The following is a 24,840-nucleotide window of genomic DNA, read 5'->3' on the forward strand; positions in this document are numbered from 1 at the left end:
GATTATGTTTGATATTATATATGTTAAACATGACCGAAACCCATTAACGTTACTATAGGAAAATAATTCGATGATCTTTTTTCATAATCTCAGCAGTTATTTATACAGTTACGACTTATATCTCTTAGCATAGAGATATTAGCAATTTAGCATAGAGATAATATTCAGTTTCTATAGATAATTACAAGAATTATATTAGAATACAAATTCCTAATTTATAGTTAATCTATTACATCCCCACAGTCGAAGCGGAAGGTGGACGCGAGCTGAGACTGGATCTGAAATCATCGAATAAAACCATTGGTAGGCCCTTGGTAAAAATGTCCGCAACTTGATACCGAGTGGGGACATGGAGAATGCGGACCCGACCCTTTTGGACTTGTTCACAAACGAAGTGAATATCCAACTCAATATGTTTGGTCGCTGGTGTTGGACCGGGTTACCAGAAAGATAGATGGCACTGATGTTATCGCAATAAACTAATGAAGCTCGTGAAAGTGGTTTATTCAGCTCAAACAAGGGATTATGCAGCTAACACAATTCAGCAACAACATTAGCGACCCCACGATATTCGGCCTCCCTACTCGAACGATTGATAGTTGATTGAAATTTCGAAGACCACGAAAGAAGATTGCCACCATAATAAACACAGTAGCCGGAAGTAGAGCGACGAGTGGCAGGGCATCCAGCCCAATCTGCGTCGGTGAATGTGCGTAAAGAAGTTTCAGTGGAGTTTTCAAGATGCAAGCCAAAAGATGACGTTCCTTGAATGTAACAGATAATCCGTCCAAGGGCATTCCAATGGTCTATACGCGGAGAGTGCATATGAATGCACACTTTCTGAACTACACAGTTGATGTCGGGTCGAGTAAAAGTTAAATATTGCAAAGCACCTGCTAAACTGTAATAGAGAGTGGGATCTTCAAATGGAGGACTTGAAGAAGAAACCAGTTTAGGTTTAGTATCAACAGGTGTGGCAACACTTTTACATGTTTGCATTCTCGCGCGTTCAATAATATCCAGTGCATAAGATTGTTGAGATAAGAATAACGTGTCCCCTTTCCGTTGAACGGAAATAACCAAAAAATAACTTAGAGGGCCTAGATCCTTCATAGCAAATTCACCTGCAAGGGTAGAAATAAGTAAAACCCGTAGAGATTTAGATGATTTAGTGAGAATAATATCATCCACATAAATCAAGAGATACGCCATGTGACGACCCGAGTGATAAACAAAAAGCGAGTTATCACATTTACTCTGCCGAAAACCCATATTAGTAACAAAATCAGTAAACCTTTGATACCATGCCCTCGGTGCCTATTTCAAACCATATAATGATTTCTTCAGGCGACATACATAATTCAGAAAATCACGATGTCGAAAACCCATTGGCTGATACATATACACTGTTTCATTTAGATTCCCAAGCAAGAATGCGTTAGTAACATCCAGCTGATGTATTGGCCATGACTGTGAAAGAGCCAGGGCTAAAACATTTCTGATGGTCCCCGGTTTAACGACCGGGCTGAAAGTATCTCCACAGTCAACGCCTACCTGTTGGTTTCGTCCATCACATATGTAAGGAAACTTTATTTGTAAGTATTGAAGAAAATCTCAATCAACTGGATCTCTGAAGAAGATAACAGTCCTGAAGATCACAACAAGAAGAAGAAGATCAGATATGACAACTGAAATGCAAAGCATCTACTTCAAAGAATCACAAGTTGATCAAGAGTTGATTTGGATTATCAGAGAAGGTCATTTCTGATGATATTTCTGATGAAATATCATCAGTTTCTGACGATTCTGATCATCAGACTTTCTGATGATTTGTTCACCAGAATTTCTGATGAAGTGGTTTATCAGAAATTCTGATGAAAACCCCACTTGTCTAAAAATCACAACTCTATCCTGCCACCAATGACCGAAGCATGACATTATTGGTTATCATGATTACAAATGCAACTTGAACGCTGGATTCAATGAATATGTCAAATTGCTACTTTACGCAGGACTTATTGCATGAATAAACAATTGTTTATTCATGTACACAACCGACTATAAATAGAAGGCTCGAGAGGCAGAACAAAATTGAGTTTGAAGCTTATCATTCACATACAAACACCCAAACTCCACTGCTCTTCTCACCCACAGAATTCAAGATTCATTTGTATTAGATAATAATCTTACAATCACCTTGTTAAACTAATTTGTTTCAAAGTGATATAAACTTGATAATTCTGTAGGTCTTGTTTCTTGAAAGTCTGATTTCCATTTCCGCACATTTTTTTCACATATACTGAAATCACTTGCCATATTACGTAAAACGAAGTTGTTAAGGCCACACTGGGTCCAACAACATACTAATCATGCTTTATGTGACAACTCGAATTTCCAAGATTCTATTTCGCATTTATTGCACGTTCATTGTTTGTGTAGTTAATTATTTGCACAATTAATTGCTATGGAAATTGTATACGTTTTGATACAATGAGGTGTATTGTGTGATTATACCTGGTTATGTGTTAATTGTGATAAATTTGTTAAATGTATGAACTTGGTGGTGAAACTGTGAAATTGATGTGAGATGGTGTGCTTGTGTAAGATATAGTAATTAAGGGTGTGTAGAGTTATTAGTGAAACTTATATGATACTTAACCCTAATCCTTCACTAAACCTCACACAAGAAACAAGGCACGTACTTTCATTCTTTGGTTTTCTCTGGCAATCATCACATCATCATTGGCAAGCTATTCATCACTTTCGATTCCACATTTTCTCTAGAATCAACACAAGGTAAATGATTACTGTTTATTGATTGTTTGATGGTATCAATTCTTGATTATTACAATACTTGTAAACCCTAGCTTTGATTTGATGGTTCTGTGTTTAATTTGAATCTTGATTATTGTGTTATGATGATGATTAGTCGTGAAATCGTTCGTTTGATGACAAGATATGCATGATATGATGAAGTTGTTAATTGTTAAATTAATTCCTGTTGTGCAATGAACGAATTAGGGTTTTCCGGATCGTATGAATTGTAGAACGTAACTGTTGAATGTGTAAAGTGTAACTGTTGCAATCACAAAGAACGCGTGATTGAATGTTTGTCTGAGGTTTGTGAGTGAATGTAATTGTCTGAGTTTCATGACTCATATAATAGTCTGAACATTAAAACAAACACAAGGGAGCCGAGTTTTAATACAAGAAAGCATCTATCCGAGTTTTAAACCCCCTCTAGTCCGACTTTCTTAACAGGGAAGCCCCCCCCCACACCTTTAGTCCGAGTTTTTAATATATAAAACATGTTGGTCCGAGTTTTGTGTATTGGAGATGAGTGGTCCGACTTTTAACCCTTGGAAGGGTGGTCCGACCTTTCATATGTGCTTATGTCCGAGTTTTGTGGACACACATGTAGTCCGAGTTTCTTGTCACCTTGTATTGTCCGAGTTTCTAAACCCCCATGGTCCGACTTTCATGACTTGATCCCTTGTCCGACCTTTAAAGCCCCCACCATTTTCTTATCCGACCTTTAAACAGGGGGAAACCCCCACATACACTTGTCTGAGTTTTACAAAGGGCAAGGCCCTGTCCGAAGTTGTGTAATGATTCTGTGGATCAATGAGCTGTATGATTAGTGATGTGAATCTGTTAAGGTGTATGATTTAATTGAAGCCGCAACTCTGTTAAACCTATTAAGCTTATTAACGATGTAACATGTTAAGTATGTTAACAGTGGCAATTAGATTAACATCCACGTTAGATTAAACTGTGTAATCAACTGTGTAATCAAGACGCGACGCATGAATTATGTGAATACGATGAACTGTTTACGTGACGTATGATTCTGTATATAATCGTATGATACTGAATGCAACTGTATGATCTTGCATGCATGAACAGTCTATGTGATATCATCCTGTACACAATAAGCACACAAAACATAGTTAATTGATTATCAATGACTTGCAAACCCTAATCTGATGCAAACACTTACATCGTATCATGTGCAACATATCCTAGGTCGTGTGTAACAGACTTAGACATTTGATAAACCATAGAAGCAATAACATACCGAGCAAACCAAGGTGAGTTCACACAGCCAAGGCATGGGGTTCCCAGGGTGGGAATGGGATTGATTTATTTATTTGTACTTCTCTAGATAATGGAACGTAGTGATATGATCCTCGGGTGAGGAAGGTGATTGGTTAAGATACTGCTAGACTAGTGATGCATATAGAACTGATCTTCGCACACACGCCAGGGTTGGCTGCGATAATATGACTGATCTTCGCACACATGCCAGGGTTGGCTGCGATAATATGACTGATCTTCGCACACATGCCAGGGTTGGCTGCGATAATATGACTGATCTTCACACACATGCCAGGGTTGGCTGCGATAATATGACTAATCTTCGCACACATGCCTAGGAAGGCTGCGAACTATGCGCTAAAATCTTCGCACAGGTGCCGGGTGGCCGCGATACAAACATACCTAGTCTAGAATACTTGAGAACTTTCCCTAATCTTCGCATACATGCCTAGGTGGGCTGCGATATGAACTATTACGATACATGACTTAATGAACGAATACAAGGTTTATTACACTATTACAATTACTGAACTATAAACTGTGAACTCGCTCAACTAGTTGTTGATCCTCTGTTACATGCCTTGCAGGTCGTTAGATACATGGAGCTTGCACAGGGAGGAGCAGGTCGTTGTGGAGCATGGATCGTGGATGCCATGTTAAAACATTTAAACATTTGAACTATGATATATATTGGGTTTTCGTACTTATGCTTCCGCTACACTTGATACTATAATTATGTTTTGAACAACTATCGTATTGAATGATTGGTTTGCATTTATTTTACTTGATATTAATTACATGTTCAATATGATTGGTGGCTTGATCCTGGTCAGTCACGCGCCCAAGCGGTGATATTCCGTAGGTGGATTTTGGGGGTGTGACAGATTGGTATCAGAGCCAATTGTTATAGAGAACTTGGTTTTAATATGGGAAAACGTTTATATTAAAACCGGACTATAACCAGAACAGTGCTCTCAACGATCCACAACGACGCTTCGCTCCACGTGCAAGACTCATCATCCTAGGTAATAAGGTTTATGTTTATTGCCTACTTGCTAGAATTACATAGAACTTTGCTCGTGGTATGCTTAGATTACATTGCTCACTATTTGTTATTGCTTGAGAACACCTGTGTGCTTACACTCTTCTGTCATCGCACTATTTGCGAACCTCTCTCACTCATGTTCTCCTTGATATCAAGATCATGAGTGGATGCGTTAACCTAACTCAAGCCCAGTTGGCGGCTTCGATCACTGAACAAGCTACCGCAGCACTCGCAGCTGCCCAGGCAGGAGGTGTAACCTGCCATCACCACTTACTCTAGAATCTTTAGATCCTACTCGTGCTCAAGTATGTTTACTCTTATGCACACGACAGGTCAACACGCTCAGCCACCTGTCTGCACATTCAAGAACTTCATGGACTGTCGACCAAGCACGTTCAGTGGCACGGAAGGAGCAGTGGGACTACTCCATTGGTTTGAGAAGCTCGAGTCAGTATTCGAAATGTGTGAATGCCCTGAGGCTCGCCAGGTGAAGTACGCCATTGGCACTCTCGAAGGAATAGCGCTAACTTGGTGGAACGCGCAAGTACAGATCCTAGGGTTGGCAGCTGCTAACGCCACACCTTGGGAAGATTTCAAGGAACTGATCAAACGAGAATACTGCACACGCGATGACATCCACAAGTTGGAAGTGGAGCTTTATCATTTGAAGATGACGGGGTCAGAGATTGAAGCTTATACGAAACGGTCGAACGAACTGGCCATCTTGTGTCCAACCATGGTGGACCCTCCGATCAAGCGTATCGAATTGTACCTCAAGGGTCTAGCCTCAGAGATTCAAAGTTATGTGACATCGGCCAACCTTGCTACTATCCAGGATGCTACTCATCTTGCTCATCGCCTCACAGATCAGGCAGTGGAACAGAACAAGCTGCCTAGACGCATTGGTGCTACTACTACTTCTGCTATTCCCAGTGACAACAAGAGAAGGTGGGATGGAACCTTCAGCAAGGGTTCAACTTCAGTTCAGTCTCAGGCACGGCAGCGAAAGATTGATGACTATCAGAGCACTGGTCAACAATCTTCTGGTAGTCAAGGGTTGTAACCTCGTCTTAGTTGGTCAGACATTCTCCATCAACCTCATTCCCTAGTCTTGGGTAGTTTCGACATCGTCATTGGGATGGATTGGTTATCCCAACAGCAAGCGGAGATCCTATGCAAAGAGAAGATTGTTTGTATTCCCCGTTCTGGTCAAGAACCTCTCGAAGTTCAAGGCGACAAGAGTGGTGCTGTAGTGGGCATCATCTCCTTCCTTAAGGCCCAGAAGTGTTTGCGCAAGGGCCACACTGCCATTTTGGCACTAGTTACTGATGCATCGACGAAAGAGAAAAGGATAGAGGATATTCTAGTTGTACGCGAATTTCCTCAAGTGTTTCCTGAAGATTTACCTGGTCTACCGCTTCATCGTCAGGTCGAATTCCAAGTCGAGCTAGCTCCAGGAGCAGCACCTATAGCTCGCGCACCGTATCGTTTAGCTCCAACTGAACTGGAAGAGCTGTCAAAGCAGCTACAAGAGCTCTTGGAAAAGGGCTTTATTCGTCCAAGCTCTTCGCCTTGGGGAGCTCCAGTATTATTCGTGAAAAAGAAGGATGGCACTTTCAGGATGTGCATCGATTACCGCGAACTGAACAAGGTCACAGTGAAGAACCGTTATCCTCTTCCTCGTATTGACGACTTATTCGACCAGTTGCAAGGGTCGAGTTACTATTCCAAGATTGATCTAAGGTCATGGTATCATCAGCTGAGAGTCCGGGATGAGGACGTCTCCAAGACAGCATTCAGAACTCGCTATGGTCACTACGAGTTTCTAGTCATGCCATTTGGGCTTACGAACGCGCCTGCAGTTTTCATGGATCTTATGAACAGGGTGTGCAAACCCTATCTAGACAAGTTCGTCATTGTTTTCATTGACGACATCCTGATCTACTCCAAGAGTCAGGAGGAACACGAGCAGCACTTACGACTTATCTTGGAACTTCTTCGAAAGGAGCAATTGTACGCCAAGTTTTCAAAATGCGACTTCTGGCTTCGAGAAGTCCACTTCTTAGGCCATGTAGTGAACAGGGATGGGATCCATGTCGATCCATCCAAGGTAGATTCGATCAGGAACTGGCCTGCACCGCGTACACCAACGGAAATACGCCAATTCTTGAGTCTGGCGGGTTACTACAGGCGATTTATTAAAGACTTTTCAAAGATCGCACAGCCGCTTACTATGTTGACACAGAAAGGTGTTACCTATCGTTGGGGTAATACACAAGAAACTGTTTTTCAGTACCTGAAGGATAGACTATGCAGCGCACCTATTCTCTCATTGCCAGAGGGCACAGATGATTTTGTGGTCTATTGTGACGCATCAATACAGGGGCTTGGTTGTGTATTGATGCAGCGGGATAAAGTTATTGCCTACACTTCTCGTCAACTCAAAGTTCATGAACGGAACTACACGACACACGATTTAGAGCTGGGAACTGTTGTTTTCGCGCTCAAGATATGGCGACACTACCTGTACGGTACCAAGTGCACAATTTACACCGATCACAGGAGTCTCGAGCATATCTTCAAGCAGAAGGAATTGAACATGCGTCAACGACGATGGGTCGAGTTACTTAATGATTACGAATGCGCCATCAAGTACCATTCAGGCAAAGCCAATGTTGTGGCTGACGCTCTCAGTCGAAAAGACACTCCACCTAGGCGTGTACGAGCTTTGCAGCTCACCATTCAGTCTAGTCTTCCTGCACAGATACGAGATGCTCAGGTGGAAGCATTGAAACCAGAAAACGTAAAGGCTGAAGCTTTACGCGGCTCAAGGCAATGATTAGAACAAAAGGGAGACAGCGCCTACTATGTAACAGGGCGTATTTGGGTACCACTAAATGGCGGTTTACGAGAACTTGTGATGGATGAAGCTCACAAGTCTCGCTACTCGGTACATCCAGGTTCGGATAAAATGTATCACGACATCAGAACTACATATTGGTGGCCTAGTATGAAGGCCCACATTGCAACTTACGACGGCAAATGTTTGACTTGTGCGAGAGTCAAGACAGAGTACCAGAAACCCTCAGGCCTACTTCAGCAACCCAGGATACCACAGTGGAAATGGGAAGAAATTTCCATGGATTTTGTTACTGGCCTGCCTAGATCCCAGCGTGGGAATGACACCATATGGGTGATCGTGGATCGACTCACCAGGTCTGCACACTTCCTGGCTATAAAGGAAACGGATAAGTTCTCCACTCTCGCAGACGTTTATCTTAAAGAAGTTGTTTCGAGGCACGGGGTGCGCACCTCCATCATTTCGGATCGGGATGCACGATTCACGTCAGAGCTATGGCAAGCGATGCACAAATCTTTTGGCTCACGGTTAGACATGAGCACAGTGTATCACCCTCAGACGGATGGGCAGTCTGAGCGAACGATCCAAACTCTTGAAGACATGCTTCGGGCATGTGTTATTGATTTCGGAAACTGCTGGGAAAAGCACCTCCCTTTGGTGGAGTTCTCATACAATAACAGCTATCACACCAGCATACAAGCCGCTCCATTCGAGGCATTGTACGGGCGTAAATGCCGGTCACCTCTCTGTTGGGCAGAGGTGGGGGATAGTCAGATCACCGGTCCGGAGATTGTAGTGGACGCTATAGAAAAGATTGCACAAATACGACAACGCATGGCGGCAGCACGCGACCGTCAGAAAGCCTACGCGGACAAGCGTAGGAAGCCTTTGGAATTTCAGGTCGGGGACCAGGTTTTACTTAAAGTCTCACCCTGGAAGGGTGTGGTTCGTTTTGGCAAAAGGGGCAAACTAAATCCGCGGTATGTCGGACCGTTCGAGATCATTGAGAAAATAGGCAAAGTGGCCTACAAGCTAAATCTACCAGCTGAACTCGGTGCAGTTCACAATGTATTTCACGTGTCAAATCTGAAGAAGTGCCTGTCAGATGAGACCCTCATAGTTCCTTTTAAGGAACTCACTATCGACGAGCGGTTGCAGTTCGTCGAGGAACCTGTAGAAATCACGGACCGGGATGTTAAGGTCCTCAAACACAAGAGAATCCCTCTTGTTCGAGTTCGTTGGAACTCCCGTCGTGGCCCAGAGTACACCTGGGAACGCGAAGACCAGATGACAGAAAAGTATCCCCAGTTATTCGGAACTAATGCAACCACTACTGAGGCTGAAGCTACTACTGCGGAATTTCGGGACGAAATTCCAAATCAACAGGGGGATGATGTGACACCCCAGGAAAATCAGTAAACGATACAACTCACCTAGCTTCCTCAGTAACCGCATGCTATATTTCGGGACGAAATTTCTTTCAAGTTGGGGATAATGTGACAACTCGAATTTCCAAGATTCTATTTCGCATTTATTGCACGTTCATTGTTTGTGTAGTTAATTATTTGCACAATTAATTGCTATGGAAATTGTATACGTTTTGATACAATGAGGTGTATTGTGTGATTATACCTGGTTATGTGTTAATTGTGATAAATTTGTTAAATGTATGAACTTGGTGGTGAAACTGCGAAATTGATGTGAGATGGTGTGCTTGTGTAAGATATAGTAATTAAGGGTGTGTAGAGTTATTAGTGAAACTTATATGATACTTAACCCTAATCCTTCACTAAACCTCACACAAGAAACAAGGCACGTACTTTCATTCTTTGGTTTTCTCTGGCAATCATCACATCATCATTGGCAAGCTATTCGTCACTTTCGATTCCACATTTTCTCTAGAATCAACACAAGGTAAATGATTACTGTTTATTGATTGTTTGATGGTATCAATTCTTGATTATTACAATACTTGTAAACCCTAGCTTTGATTTGATGGTTCTGTGTTTAATTTGAATCTTGATTATTGTGTTATGATGATGATTAGTCGTGAAATCGTTCGTTTGATGACAAGATATGCATGATATGATGAAGTTGTTAATTGTTAAATTGATTCCTGTTGTGCAATGAACGAATTAGGGTTTTCCAGATCGTATGAATTGTAGAACGTAACTGTTGAATGTGTAAAGTGTAACTGTTGCAATCACAAAGAACGCGTGATTGAATGTTTGTCTGAGGTTTGTGAGTGAATGTAATTGTCTGAGTTTCATGACTCATATAATAGTCCGAACATTAAAACAAACACAAGGGAGCCGAGTTTTAATACAAGAAAGCATCTATCCGAGTTTTAAACCCCCTCTAGTCCGACTTTCTTAACAGGGAAGCCCCCCCCCCACACCTTTAGTCCGAGTTTTTAATATATAAAACATGTTGGTCCGAGTTTTGTGTATTGGAGATGAGTGGTCCGACTTTTAACCCTTGGAAGGGTGGTCCGACCTTTCATATGTGCTTATGTCCGAGTTTTGTGGACACACATGTAGTCCGAGTTTCTTGTCACCTTGTATTGTCCGAGTTTCTAAACCCCCATGGTCCGACTTTCATGACTTGATCCCTTGTCCGACCTTTAAAGCCCCCACCATTTTCTTATCCGACCTTTAAACAGGGGGAAACCCCCACATACACTTGTCTGAGTTTTACAAAGGGCAAGGCCCTGTCCGAAGTTATGTAATGATTCTGTGGATCAATGAGCTGTATGATTAGTGATGTGAATCTGTTAAGGTGTATGATTTAATTGAAGCCGCAACTCTGTTAAACCTGTTAAGCTTATTAACGATGTAACATGTTAAGTATGTTAACAGTGGCAATTAGATTAACATCCACGTTAGATTAAACTGTGTAATCAACTGTGTAATCAAGACGCGACGCATGAATTATGTGAATACGATGAACTGTTTACGTGACGTATGATTCTGTATATAATCGTATGATACTGAATGCAACTGTATGATCTTGCATGCATGAACAGTCTATGTGATATCATCCTGTACACAATAAGCACACAAAACACAGTTAATTGATTATCAATGACTTGCAAACCCTAATCTGATGCAAACACTTACATCGTATCATGTGCAACATATCCTAGGTCGTGTGTAACAGACTTAGACATTTGATAAACCATAGAAGCAATAACATACCGAGCAAACCAAGGTGAGTTCACACAGCCAAGGCATGGGGTTCCCAGGGTGGGAATGGGATTGATTTATTTATTTGTACTTCTCTAGATAATGGAACGTAGTGATATGATCCTCGGGTGAGGAAGGTGATTGGTTAAGATACTGCTAGACTAGTGATGCATATAGAACTGATCTTCGCACACACGCCAGGGTTGGCTACGATAATATGACTGATCTTCGCACACATGCCAGGGTTGGCTGCGATAATATGACTGATCTTCGCACACATGCCAGGGTTGGCTGCGATAATATGACTGATCTTCGCACACATGCCAGGGTTGGCTGCGATAATATGACTAATCTTCGCACACATGCCTAGGAAGGCTGTGAACTATGCGCTAAAATCTTCGCACAGGTGTCGGGTGGCCGCGATACAAACATACCTAGTCTAGAATACTTGAGAACTTTCCCTAATCTTCGCATACATGCCTAGGTGGGCTGCGATACGAACTATTACGATACATGACTTAATGAACGAATACAAGGTTTATTACACTATTACAATTACTGAACTATAAACTATGAACTCGCTCAACTAGTTGTTGATCCTCTGTTACATACCTTGCAGGTCGTTAGATACATGGAGCTTGCACAGGGAGGAGCAGGTCGTTGTGGAGCATGGATCGTGGATGCCATGTTAAAACATTTAAATATTTGAACTATGATATATATTGGGTTTTCGTACTTATGCTTCCGCTACACTTGATACTATAATTATGTTTTGAACACCTATCGTATTGAATGATTGGTTTGCATTTATTTTACTTGATATTAATTACATGTTCAATATGATTGGTGGCTTGATCCTGGTCAGTCACGCGCCCAAGCGGTGATATTCCGTAGGTGGATTTTGGGGGTGTGACACTTTATACCTTTCAAGAGTGCCATTGGAGTTAAATTTATGCCTGAATAGCCGCATGCAACGTTGAACATGCATATGAGGCTCATGAGGTACAAGATCCCATGTCTTATTCTTAAGAAGGGCATTGAACTAATTAGACATGGCATTATACCATTATGTACTAGCTAAGGAATCTTTGGGTTAGTCGGTAAAGGGACAACAGTAGTTGAGTTCAGGTTAAATAGTTGTTTGGGTTTGTAAATGCCATCCATAGCACGTGTTCGAATCGTGCGAGTAGGTGGTGGTGCCGTGGGGGTTGATTGAACTAGGGCACTGGGTTAGGGTGTGGGAGATATTTGGGCCGTGTGTTGCGCTGGAGCGGGCCTAGATCTGCGAGAATATGTGAGAATGGGTAGCGGGTTGTTGACATGGGGTGTTGGGTTGACCAATCGGTTTGGGCTGGCGGTTTAGGTGTTGTGTGTCAGTGGGTTGAGTCGATGGGGTTGGACTCGAGATGTTTTGTTGAATATTATTCCACAACAATGGGTGAAATGAGCTATCCAAGAAATCGTAGGTTCAGAGAGATTTAGGTGGTTGAGTGGCGAAGGGAAAGGTAGTCTCATCAAATTCAATCGCTCATCTTCTTTTTTCTAAATATGGCCAGCTTTCAATCCTGGAATAATGCTTTTAACATTGGTTCTATGTCTAAACCTCCGACTCTGGTTAGAGAGGAATACCCCCAATGGAAAATCAGGATGGTCAATTTCCTTAATGGTCATGACCGAGCTCTGTTTCAATCCATTGAAAGGGGTCCACATATACCAATGACTGATATACCAGCAGTTCCAGCAATTGACCAAACACCACTAATCCCTGCCTCCCACGCTCCCAAAAGTGAAATAAACTGGAACGCGGAAGACAAGGAACTGGTGGTTAGGGATGAAAGAGCAAAGTCACTCTTAATAATGGCCATCCCTAATGACATATTTTCACAAGTTGATGCATGTGCATCAGCTAAGGAAATATGGGATCAGTTGGAAAATCTTTGTGAAGGAGGAGAAAGGATAAAGAGAAACAAGAGAACAAATAATGTTTCCTCATATGAGAGGTTTAAAAGTTTACCAAGTGAAAAATTAAATGATACATATCAAAGGTTCACAAAACTTTTAAACGAGCTAAAGAAATTTGGTATAACTAAATCAAATGATGAAAGAAATGTAAAATTTCTTGATGCTTTGCCTAGAGAGTGGAGAAGTCTGACCATGACTTTATCCTCAACCTTAGAACTAGGAAACATGAGTCTTCATGACTTATACAGCATCTTGATCCCCAGAGAGGAAGAAATATTTGAAGAATCCATTCAAAGAGGGGGATCTTTAGCTCTAATCTCAAATTCACAAAGATCAACACCAACCAATGATCCTCAATCATCAAACAGCCGAAATCATGAAAATTCTGATACACAATCAGATTTTTCAGCTTTTGCTGAGGCAATAGCACTGCTCACCAAAACATTTGAGCAGAGGCTGAGGAGAGGAGGTCAAAGATACCAGAGGAGTGACAGAGGGAGGATGGATGGTAGATCTAATAAAGAAGGTAGATCTAAGGATAAAGGGAAGGCTGAGGTGGTGTGCTACAAGTGCAAGAAAAAAGGTCATTATGCATCTGAGTGCAAGACCAAAAAGCTGAAAGATGTTGCTTACTATGAGAAAAAGCTGGAAGAAGCTAAGAAGCAGCAGCAGCAGCAAGTCAGCTTAATTGCTGGGACAGATACATGGCTATTTGATGACTCTTCTGATGAAGAAGAAGAAGAAATGGCCAACTTCTGTCTCATGGCACTTTCTGAAGACATACCAGAAACTTCAGGACAACAGGTAAGTTTAGACAATCTTGATCTTGAACACAAGCTAAATGAGCTCATGTCAGATTTTTTAATCTTGCAAGTTAAACATCAATTAGATGGTAAAAAATCTGATGATTTGCATAGGACCTTGAATAAAATTATTCTTGAAAACCAATTACTTATAGTACAAAGTTTAGATCAAAGAGCCGAAATCGAGTTCTATGAAAATGAAAGAAGGAATCTTTACAAGAAAATCAATGACAAAGAAATTAATGTAAGAGGTTTTCAAGAAGCAAAAGAATTCATAAATTTCATTGAGTCCACTCCAAGAAACAAAGGAGAGGGTTTGGGTTATGTAAGAACAATTAATAGCAAACCCACTGTCTTTGTAAAAGCAACTCAACAGATTTCTGATAAATTTACATCAGAATCTGATTCTGAAACTTGCAAATCAACATGTTCTGAATATTCCTTTGATAAGCCCAATTTTGAACCAAAAAGAAGTGAATGCAATCAAGAGTTTGTAAAAACTCCAGAAGCAGTTCACTCATCTTTTCAAAATTATCCCATCATTCCATCACAAGAAAGTATATCAGAAGTTTCTGATGATTCTTGTATGCGTGTTGAAATACTGAAGCTTGTTCAACACCATCTCCAAAAGAAAAAGAAAAATTCTGTAAATGGCTCAGCATTTAACAGAAATTCTGATGAAAGGTCATTTAGAAGAAATAATAAGACTAAAATGTCATCAGAAAGAATACCCAAGCATGCCTGGGTACCTAAAATCCTCTAACCATTCCATTTCAGGACCATCATGTGCAGCAGATCTGGTACTGCGACTCAGGAAGCTCCAAGCACATGACTGGGGATAGGAGATTACTCAGCAACTTTGTCTCAAAGCTGGGTAAAATGGTGAACTTTGGAAATGGAGTGAATGGAAGGATTGTAAAATAATTTGACCATTGAAGAAAGAGTAGCTTATGTTAAAGGCTTAAGGTACACTCTGCTAAATTATGGTCAAAATTGTGATAAAGGTCTTTCAAAATAATATTATGTTATGTAACTTCTTTAAATAAAAGTGTCATAAGAAGAAGCATTGCATATCTGATAAAGCACCAGAAAATCTGATAAATCATCAGAAATTCTGGTACCCAATCAGAAGACTTCCAGAAAATCTGATAAATCATCAGAAATTCTGGTACCCAATCAAAAGACTTCTTAAAACAGAACTATTGAATGATTATTTGAGCAAGTTCATACATTTTATCACCTTTATCTATATCTCAAATTGACAAATTCATAATATGTAATTATGCATAGTTTTAGTCTTCTTTATTTTTTATTTTCTCTTTCTTTATTTGTTGTGCTTGAAAACGTCATTTGACAGAAGTTTTTCTGGGGATTGTTAGTGGGTATAGAGATTTTTCTCTTCTTCATTAAATACACTGAAGTGACAATAGTAGGTAATCATGATAGATAAACTGAAAAATGGCCGCCTAAATCATTAAATGCAGAGACTTCTATCTGGGTTATTCTTTATGCCACCTGAAAGATAATTAATAACCAAGATCGTGGTAGACAAAATCTAGTAGGTAGATACCATTTATGGCAGTTTTTAAAATTTACTATATACGTTTACCACATTAAGCTGAGTATGTCACCAACACTTAGAGATTCACCAGAAAACTTCTTCATCTTTCTCTACACACATTCACATCTTCACTTAAAAAAAACATGCTTACTATTAGAGCTGATCGTTTCCCACGTCCTCAACATCCATACCATAACCTCAAACTCAGAACCAGCTTTGAGGGTCCTCACTGGGATGGATGTCAAACGGTGGTAAACATGCTAATGGCAAGTAACCTAGGGTATGCCCTCACTGCCAACATAATGATATTCCCTGAAATCCTTCAAACATTCTGGCAAAACGCAACTCTGTCAGAAAATCAGGATAGAGGGTGGATATGTGTTGAAAGTAAAGTGCTCAATCAAACAATCCTAATAACTGAAAATACCATCAGAACGGCTCTTCAACTCAATGATGACAACAATGTTCTGATGTTCTCAAACGATGAGATTGAAGAAACTTTGGAGCACATGGGGTACAATCCTGAAAATGACCCCAGAGAAATCAACAAAAATGCCTTCATCAAGCCATGGCAGTTTCTGATTACTCAACTGGTGCATGCTTCTCAAGGAAGACCATAAACCATCATGAAGTATCCAATAAGTTATTAGAACTTTGCCGAGCTATCACATTGAAAATTCCTTATAGCTTCTCTCATTATTTAATGAGAGATTTTGCAAGCAACATGTGGTCAAGCAAGCCATTTTTGATGTACCCTCGTTTTCTAATGAAGATAATCACAAGCCAACTGGGCTTTGGAGGTATACCTACAGGTTATCTCAGAGGACAGATGATTCTTCAACAAAATGTAAACATCGGTTTACTCAGACCAACAAATAGAAATTCTGGTTTGGTAACTGAACTATGGGTACTTCTTGAAATAGAACATGGAGATGGAATAGATATTGATTAGGACTCCCTGTGATTAGATCTTGTGTGTATAGAGAGGTTGTATGTTAATAATATGCTGCTTGTTTTGCTTTAATTAATTTTTCTTTTGATTTAATTAATTGGTAAATAAAAATGACCACCAGAAATAAAATTTTGTCTCAAAATTTTAATTTTCTGATGACCAAAAACAAAATATGGTAAAACAAACTGTTTTTCTGTTAAACCAAGAAAATACCAGAAAAGGATCAAGAGACCAGGATGCTACCAGAAAATCAAGTGTAAGTCTTCTAAAAATTTTTCTCATTCCCTCTCATCATCATAAAAAAAATGTTGAAGTGTTGCTTTGAATTCTGATGAAAAGGGTCACAAGTTTAGGGGGAAAACACATCTAAGATATTCTTTTGACTTTTGTTGACCATATCTAAAGGGTCAAATGAAAATTCAGAGCAAAGGAAATACATATTCTTTTTAATAAAAATTGTTGAATATCTGATGACATGGAACTTTGACTTACAAGTAAAGAAAGGATGTAGATGAAGAAAAGTTAATTGGACCTCTTCACAAGAGTGGGGTCCACAACAGTGAAAAGGTGTCATACAACCGCTAGTCTTCTCCAATCTGAACTCAAATGAGCACTTCAGTGAAGGGAATGATTAGAGAAACTGCAAATTAAAAGAACAAGTTGAAAGGGCACAACCACGATTACACGATTAATCATCATTAAAGTCTTAATACCCACGATCCAACGGTTATATCATGAACCAAAAACCGACATCATACGATCTAACGGTAATAAAGACAATTAATGATCCTTTAACCGCCACTACATGACACGTTCCATATCCCCTCAACTCCATAAACCCACAACTCACTGCTCAAACTCTTCACTATATAACCCCCACTTAGCAGAAAATTCAAAAATCACACCTTTCTCACAAACTCCAAACGAAAGCTTCCTCTGTTCCTCACTCAAAAATCCCTAAATTCCAAACCCTAATTCACAAACTTCAAAATTGGCCAAAGTAAACCTCAACATCCCAATTGTTCAACACGATGTATCTTTCATTGAAGACACAGAATTTCTGCCAATGAAAGAAAACAATCTGCTGATGAATACAGAGCATTCAGAATATGATGTAAGATGTCAACTTCTGATAGAGTATCTCATGAACTGTCCAATTTCAGGAGCTCTAACAAAAGAGAGAGAAGTACCAGAAAAGCTACTACAACAATTTGTTCACTCCTTTGATGAAGTTGAAGAAAACCAAATCTCTGCTCATGTATGGGAAAATGTTTTTGTAACATTAACCCCTGCAAGGGAAGAGAATGGCTCGAACTACCTGTTCTTGATAATTATATTGAAGCACCAAGCAGAAAAGAGTTATTAAGCTTTATCATTGGGCTTGGTTACAAAAACAAAAAGATCAACAAAATTGGTTCAATCAGAAGAAATGAAATGCCAGCTATATGGCAAGTGATGATGGAAGTATTAAACAAATGTCTCACCTCAAAAATAGGAGGAACTGATCAGATCAATCAAGTTATTCTAACAATCATGTACGGACTCATAACTGGGTTCAAAACTGATTATGGGTCAGAAATTTTCAACCTGATCAAAAGGTCAATCATCACCAAAAATGGAAAAATAATCTCACATCTGCCATATCCGAGGTTCATTTCTATTTTTATTTCTGAAACATTTGTTGCAAGAGAAATAGAAATTCCAATTTTGGAGAATACATGGAGTTCAAACATCATGAAGGCCTGGAGTTCCAATCATGGATGGGAATCTGACAATGATATCCCTGAATTACCAGAAAGGATGCTATGTCTCATTACACCAGATTCATAGTACAGAATACAGCATGAAGCACTTTTGACCAAATCAGATTCTACAACAGAAAGAGCCAGCATAGAAGTTTTCAAATGCTCTTCATCACTAGAAAGAAATGAAGCACAAAAGTCAAGATCATCAGAAAAAGAGGCAGGAGGAAAAAGGAATTCTGATGATTACCAACTCACCAGACAATAAGTCAGATGATGCTGAAGATGATCAAATTCATGAAGGAAGAATCCATCCAGATTTTGATATACTACAAGAGACAGCACAAGAACACTATGCAGAATCACATATTGCTGGAAGAACTCATGAAGATGCTGTTGATCATTATAAAGAAGCTCAATTTGATGGCACTGAAATTGAAGCAACTGAAGTGATACATCATAATGAATCCCATATTGCTGGTACATCTCTCTCAAGAACTGTTAGTTGATACTCACTCAAAACAAACAAAATCAGAAAGTTCAGTTGATGTTTCTTACAACTTAGAACATGAAAAAACTGATGTTGATAAAGAGGTTACTAGTGCTTTTAATCTCAACTCTGAATCAGAAAATGAGGAAGAGAATGAGATCTCAATAGATGGAGATCAGGAAACTGGTCAAGGAAATCTGGAAAAAGGTAATGTGTTTACCTTAAAAACTTATGGAGAATCACATATTGATGTGATTCAAGGATATAAGAAAATCCAGGATGAGAGTATGTCACTCACCACTGGTGGAGATGATACTGGTAAACTTAAGGTTGCACCAAATTCTGGTAAAGCCAAAAGTGACCCTATCATTTCCAAAACAGCAGCAAATGTGTTTGCAACTGGAATGTTAGCAGGAACATCTGTTGTTCCGAATATCCCTGAAACACCCATGAATCAAGAAAATCTGGAAACTATGCTGGAAAATGTTTACAAAATCTGCAAAAGAAATCCAGTGGAAGAAAAACTTGATATGTTGCTGTCAGAAATACAAGATCAAAGGGCTGATATGAAAACTTTGTCAGAATCAGTGGAAGCAATAAAGAAACAAACTGATGATAACACTGAAGCACTAAAGTCTCTTCAAAAGATGAAAGAAAAGGCACCAGAATTCAACATCTCTGCATCAGAAATCAAAACGATTCTCACAGAAATAGAAAAGATCAAAGCATAAATTGCAAATGTGATGGAATCAAGGCAGTCAAGCAGTGGAAACAGAGTTTTGGAAGAAGTTACCATTCTAAGGGCAAGTAACAACAGTATCACAAATGCCCTAGAGAAGCTGTCAAAAGAATGGGCTGAAATTCAGATGAAAGCTCAAACTGAATTCAACAAAGTTCAGAAAAACATGGCCAACAACTCAAAACTGGTAAGAGAAGTGCAACAACTAATGGAGAAGATGCAATTCAATATTGCAAAATTAGCCAAAGTGGATCCTCAAGAACTTATGAAAGAAATTCCTGCTGAAAGCCCACATCAAGAAGCTCCAAAGTCAACTCCTCAACAATCATCAACCACACCAATTACCAAAGCTGAAACCACAATGATGGGTCCACCTCCAAATATCCCAAGAGAAGAAATGCTGAAAAGGTTAGCAACTGCAAAACCTCAAGTTATTACAAATTTAAAATTGCAGACAAGAAAAAATGGAAAACAAGAATATGGTGTAATCTTCAGAGATTATGATAATAACAAAGCTCTCTTCAGAAGTGTTGACATCTGTAAGTACTCAAATCAAACTCTGAGGTATATCCTGAAAACCATGAACAAAAGACAAGAACATCTTCAGAAGATAGAAAAGAACTCGGAGGAAAACAAAAAAGAAATTGAGCAAATGATTGAAGAATGGATCCAAGCAAGAGAATGGTACAAAGACATGTATGTCAGCTGCAACAAATATATCTCCTACAAAAAGAAGATAAAGAAAGGAGATGTGCATAAGAGAGTGAAGCTGAATTAAAGAAACTTGTTTATTTTTCATCTTTTATGTAATTTGTTTTTCAAAACTTTAGCAACTGGTATAAATTTGCAAGTATTAAGTTTCCACTATTTGGAAATTTCATATTCATGAGGTACTTCATTTTCTTACAATACTTAGGGGGAAACTGTTACGAAACGTTATTTGTAAGTATTGAAGAAAATCTCAATCAACTGGATCTCTGAAGAAGATAACAGTCCTGAAGATCACAACAAGAAGAAGAAGATCAGATATGACAACTGAAATGCAAAGCATCTACTTCAAAGAATCACAAGTTGATCAAGAGTTGATTTGGATTATCAGAGAAGGTCATTTCTGATGGATCTGATGATATTTCTGATGAAATATCATCAGTTTCTGACGATTCTGATCATCAGACTTTCTGATGATTTGTTCACCAGAATTTCTGATGAAGTGGTTTATCAGAAATTCTGATGAAAACCCCACTTGTCTAAAAATCACAACTCTATCCTGCCACCAATGACCGAAGCATGACATTATTGGTTATCATGATTACAAATGCAACTTGAACGCTGGATTCAATGAATATGTCAAATTGCTACTTTACGCAGGACTTATTGCATGAATAAACAATTGTTTATTCATGTACACAGCCGTCTATAAATAGAAGGCTCGAGAGGCAGAAGAAAATTGAGTTTGAAGCTAATCATTCACATACAAACACCCAAACTCCACTGCTCTTCTCACCCACAGAATTCAAGATTCATTTGTATTAGATAATAATCTTACAATCACCTTGTTAAACTAATTTGTTTCAAAGTGATATAAACTTGATAATTCTGTAGGTCTTGTTTCTTGAAAGTCTGATTTCCATTTCCGCACATCTTTTTCACATATACTGAAATCACTTGCCATATTACGTAAAAAGAAGTTGTTAAGGCCACACTGGGTCCAACAACATACTAATCATGCTTTATACCTTTCAAGAGTGCCATTGGAGTTAAATTTATGCCTGAATAGCCGAATGCAACGTTGAACATGCATATGAGGCTCATGAGGTACAAGATCCCATGTCTTATTCTTAAGAAGAGCATTGAACTAATCAGACATGGCATTATACCATTCTGTACTAGCTAAGGAATCTTTGGGTTAGTCGGTAAAGGGACAACAGTAGTTGAGTTCAGGTTAAACAGTTGTTTGGGTTTGTAAATGCCATCCATAGCACGTGTTCGAATCGTGCGAGTAGGTGGTCGTGCCGTGGGGGTTGATTGAACTAGGGCACTGGGTTAGGGTGTGGGAGATATTTGGGCCATGTGTTGCGCTGGAGCGGGCCTAGATCTGCGAGAATATGTGAGAATGGGTAGCGGGTTGTTGACATGGGGTGTTGGGTTGACCAATCAGTTTGGGATGGCGGTTTAGGTGTTGTGTGTCAGTGGGTTGAGTCGATGGGGTTGGACTCGAGATGTTTTGTTGAATATTATTCCACAACAATGGGTGAAATGAGCTATCCAAGAAATCGTAGGTTTGGAGAGATTTAGGTGGTTGAGTGGTGAAGGGAAAGGTAGTCTCATCAAATTCCACGTGACGACAAATGGTAATTTGTTGAGAGTGTAGGTCTAGGCATTTGTAACCATGATGGTTCGGGGGGTACCCTAGGAAGACACATGGGTTAGAACGGTTTGCAAGCTTATGTATAGTGGTGGAAGGTAGGAGCGGATAACAAAGACGAGCGGATAACAAAGACAACCAAAGACACGGAGGTGATTGTAGGTAGGGAAACGATTGTAAAGGACTTGGGTGGGGGTGCGGTTCTGGATTAATTTGCTAGGAAGAATGTTTAGAATATATGTGGCCATCTTGAGTGCATGATGCCAATATGTGTTAGGTAAGGATGATTGTGTTAATAGTGTACGGATGATGTTGTTTATGGACCTTATTTTTCTTTCAGCTTTGTCATTTTATGATGATGTGTATGGACATGAAAAATGGAATATTGTGCCATTTTTAAGACAGAAGTTATGAAAAAGGAGTTGGCATACTCTTTCCCATTATCACATTGGAATTGTTTAACGGGTCCTTCAAATTGCGTTTTAATTAAGATTTAGAATTGGGAGAAAATAGAAAAGACCTATGATTTATTTGTTAACGGATAAGTCCATAAAAAATTGAGAAATCATCCAAAAACAAGATATAATAACGATGACCACCGGTACTTAAAACCGGTGAGGTCCACAAATCACTGTGAATAATGTCAAAAGGCATATAAGTGAAACTAAATGAATCATAAAATGGATGTCTAACACTTTTCCCAAAAACACAAGCTTGACATAGTTTAGGTTTCAAAGTAGCAACGTAAATAAAACTAGAATTTTTAAGTAACTAAAGCAAATTTAATCCAGGATGGCCGAGACGTTGGTGCCAACGGTCTTGTGAAATAGCAACAAAGGTAGAAGGTTGGTTGAGGTTGGATGCAACTAGAGCTGTTAGAGGATAGAGATCCCCCGAGCTATTGCATCGTAGGATAGTTTCCGTGTGTTGAGGTCCTTCACAAGAAAACCGAATGGATCAAATTCTTTAGATCTTTGATTATCTGTCGTTATACGACGAACAAAGATAAGGTCTTTAATTATGTGAGAGGCATAAAGGACATTATTTAATTTAAAAGGTGGGTAAGGTGGGGAAAGGGTTTGATTGCCATAGCCATGAACATGAATAGTTTTGCCATCCCCAACAATTCTATTTGTAAAATGCCCTTATAAGAAAAAGATGAGAAATTACCTTGCTTGTGAGTCATGTGGCCGATTGCACCAGTGTCCATGTACTTGGTTGGATCGGGTTGCTGAAGGGACGAGGTGTAAAGCGCATATTCTATGTCTGTAGATGTACAGTCAGCTGCATAAGCTTGGTTTGGCCTTGACCTAAGAACTAGAGGTGTACAAATCGGTTAATCGGTTTTTAAAAAACCGGTTAAAAAAAACCGGTTTTTTCACCCAAAATAAAAACCGGTTTTTTTAATAACCGGTTCCGGTTACTAACCGGTTTTTGAGGTCCAAAATAATAACCGGTATAACCGGTTGGGACCGGTTTTTAACCGGTTTTTCCCAAAAAAAACCGGTTTTTTTCCGGTTTTAACCGGTTTTTTAATAACCGGTTCGGTTAATAACCGGTTTTTGAAATCAAGAATAGTAACCGGTATAAAAACCGGCGGTTAAAAAAAACCAGTTAAAAAAAAACCGGTTATAAAAAAAACCGGTTAAAAAAATAACCAGTTTCGGTTTTTTTTCCGGTTTCGATTCTAAAACCAGTTTTTTTGTACACCTCTACTAAGAACACCAGGGGCAGCTGACATGGGCCTGGGTGTAGTGGGATAAGGGCACAGTGGGCTAGCAATCCAAGGGGCCCATGGCTGATTAGTGTAGGCCATAGGTAAGTTGGGCCATTGTGCATAAGTGGGCCAGGTAGAGAAACCCGTCGGTTGCTGCTGTTGGGCGGACTGTGGTGTGCCGCTGCTGTTCCCACGTCCATGGTTGGCATCGACACAACCTCCGAGACCCCTGCCCCTGCCACGTCTACGTCCGCGTCTGCGGCTTGGTTTTCAGTACGAGAGTCATACCTTGCGAGTTTCTTCGAGACAGAGTCTTGACCGAGACAGAGTCTTGACCGAGCATCATAAAATTAAGGCAGAGGCTTCGTTTGTTGTAGAAACATAGCAATCCCTTTGTACTACTCGTTTAGACCCGTGATGAGCTGCAGAGTTTCCTGAGAGACCGGGGCTCCGACATTAGCCAACTGGTCTGCAATGACCTTGATTTCCTAGCAATAAGATGACATATTCTTAAAGTTATCAAGTTGTGTTAGCGAAACGTTGTTTGAGACGGATTGTCCTCAAAGCTTTGTTGTCTTGAAACAAGTTTTCAAGAGCCTTCCAGGCATCATAAGCAATAGTGTTGGGCTTGAGGATCATGTGGAGAAGGTCAGTGGAAATTGTGCCATAAATCCACTAAAGGACAATAGCATCAATCTGATCCCACGTGTCATCGGGTTTAGGAGGAGCTACTTTATCTTTGTCCGAGGAGGCGGAAGAAGTTGGTGTTTCAGGTTTCGGTTGTAAGTGGTCATACGACTGAAAAGCCTTGCAGTGGACTTTGAATAGTTCTAACCAAGAACCATAATCATAATGACCGGTCTCGATTTCAAGTGTAACGGGGATGAAGTTCTTGATGTTCGAGACGGTGATAATAGGGTGAAGCTTGGTATCCATGAGAACCGAATAGAGGAAGAAATACGGCAGTAGAAGAAAGCCTGAAATTTTAGGGTTTAGGAGGAGGAAGATCGGTTTTGGCGTGATACCATATAGGAAAATAATTCGATGATCTTTATACATAATCTCAGCAGATATTTATACAAGTTACAACGTATATCTCTTAGCATAGAGATAATATTAAGTTTCTATAGATAATTACAGAATTATATTAGAATACAAATTCCTAATTTTTAGTTAATCTATTAGTCACTAAAATAATTGTCAATGGAGAAAGGTCGTTTACCAGAAAATCAAACATATAACTACAACCACTGATGTATTGTAAAATACATCTATTTATCTTGTATAGTTTGTACGGTTTTAGTTAGATTTAGTTTCATTT

At 39.7% G+C, this 24,840-nt stretch overlaps 1 protein-coding gene across 1 annotated transcript; it reads right to left on the reverse strand.

The window, feature by feature from the left end:
• Nucleotides 1-531: 531 nt before the first annotated feature.
• On the reverse strand, nucleotides 532-1,272 carry LOC110919543 (uncharacterized mitochondrial protein AtMg00810-like). The gene has a single exon (XM_022163810.1). The coding sequence runs from the start codon at nucleotides 1,270-1,272 to the stop codon at nucleotides 532-534; it is 741 nt and encodes a 246-aa protein (XP_022019502.1).
• Between the last annotated feature and the right edge of the window lie 23,568 nt (nucleotides 1,273-24,840).

This window comes from Helianthus annuus, chromosome 16, assembly GCF_002127325.2.
Source record: "Helianthus annuus cultivar XRQ/B chromosome 16, HanXRQr2.0-SUNRISE, whole genome shotgun sequence".
Taxonomy (NCBI): Eukaryota; Viridiplantae; Streptophyta; class Magnoliopsida; order Asterales; family Asteraceae; genus Helianthus; species Helianthus annuus.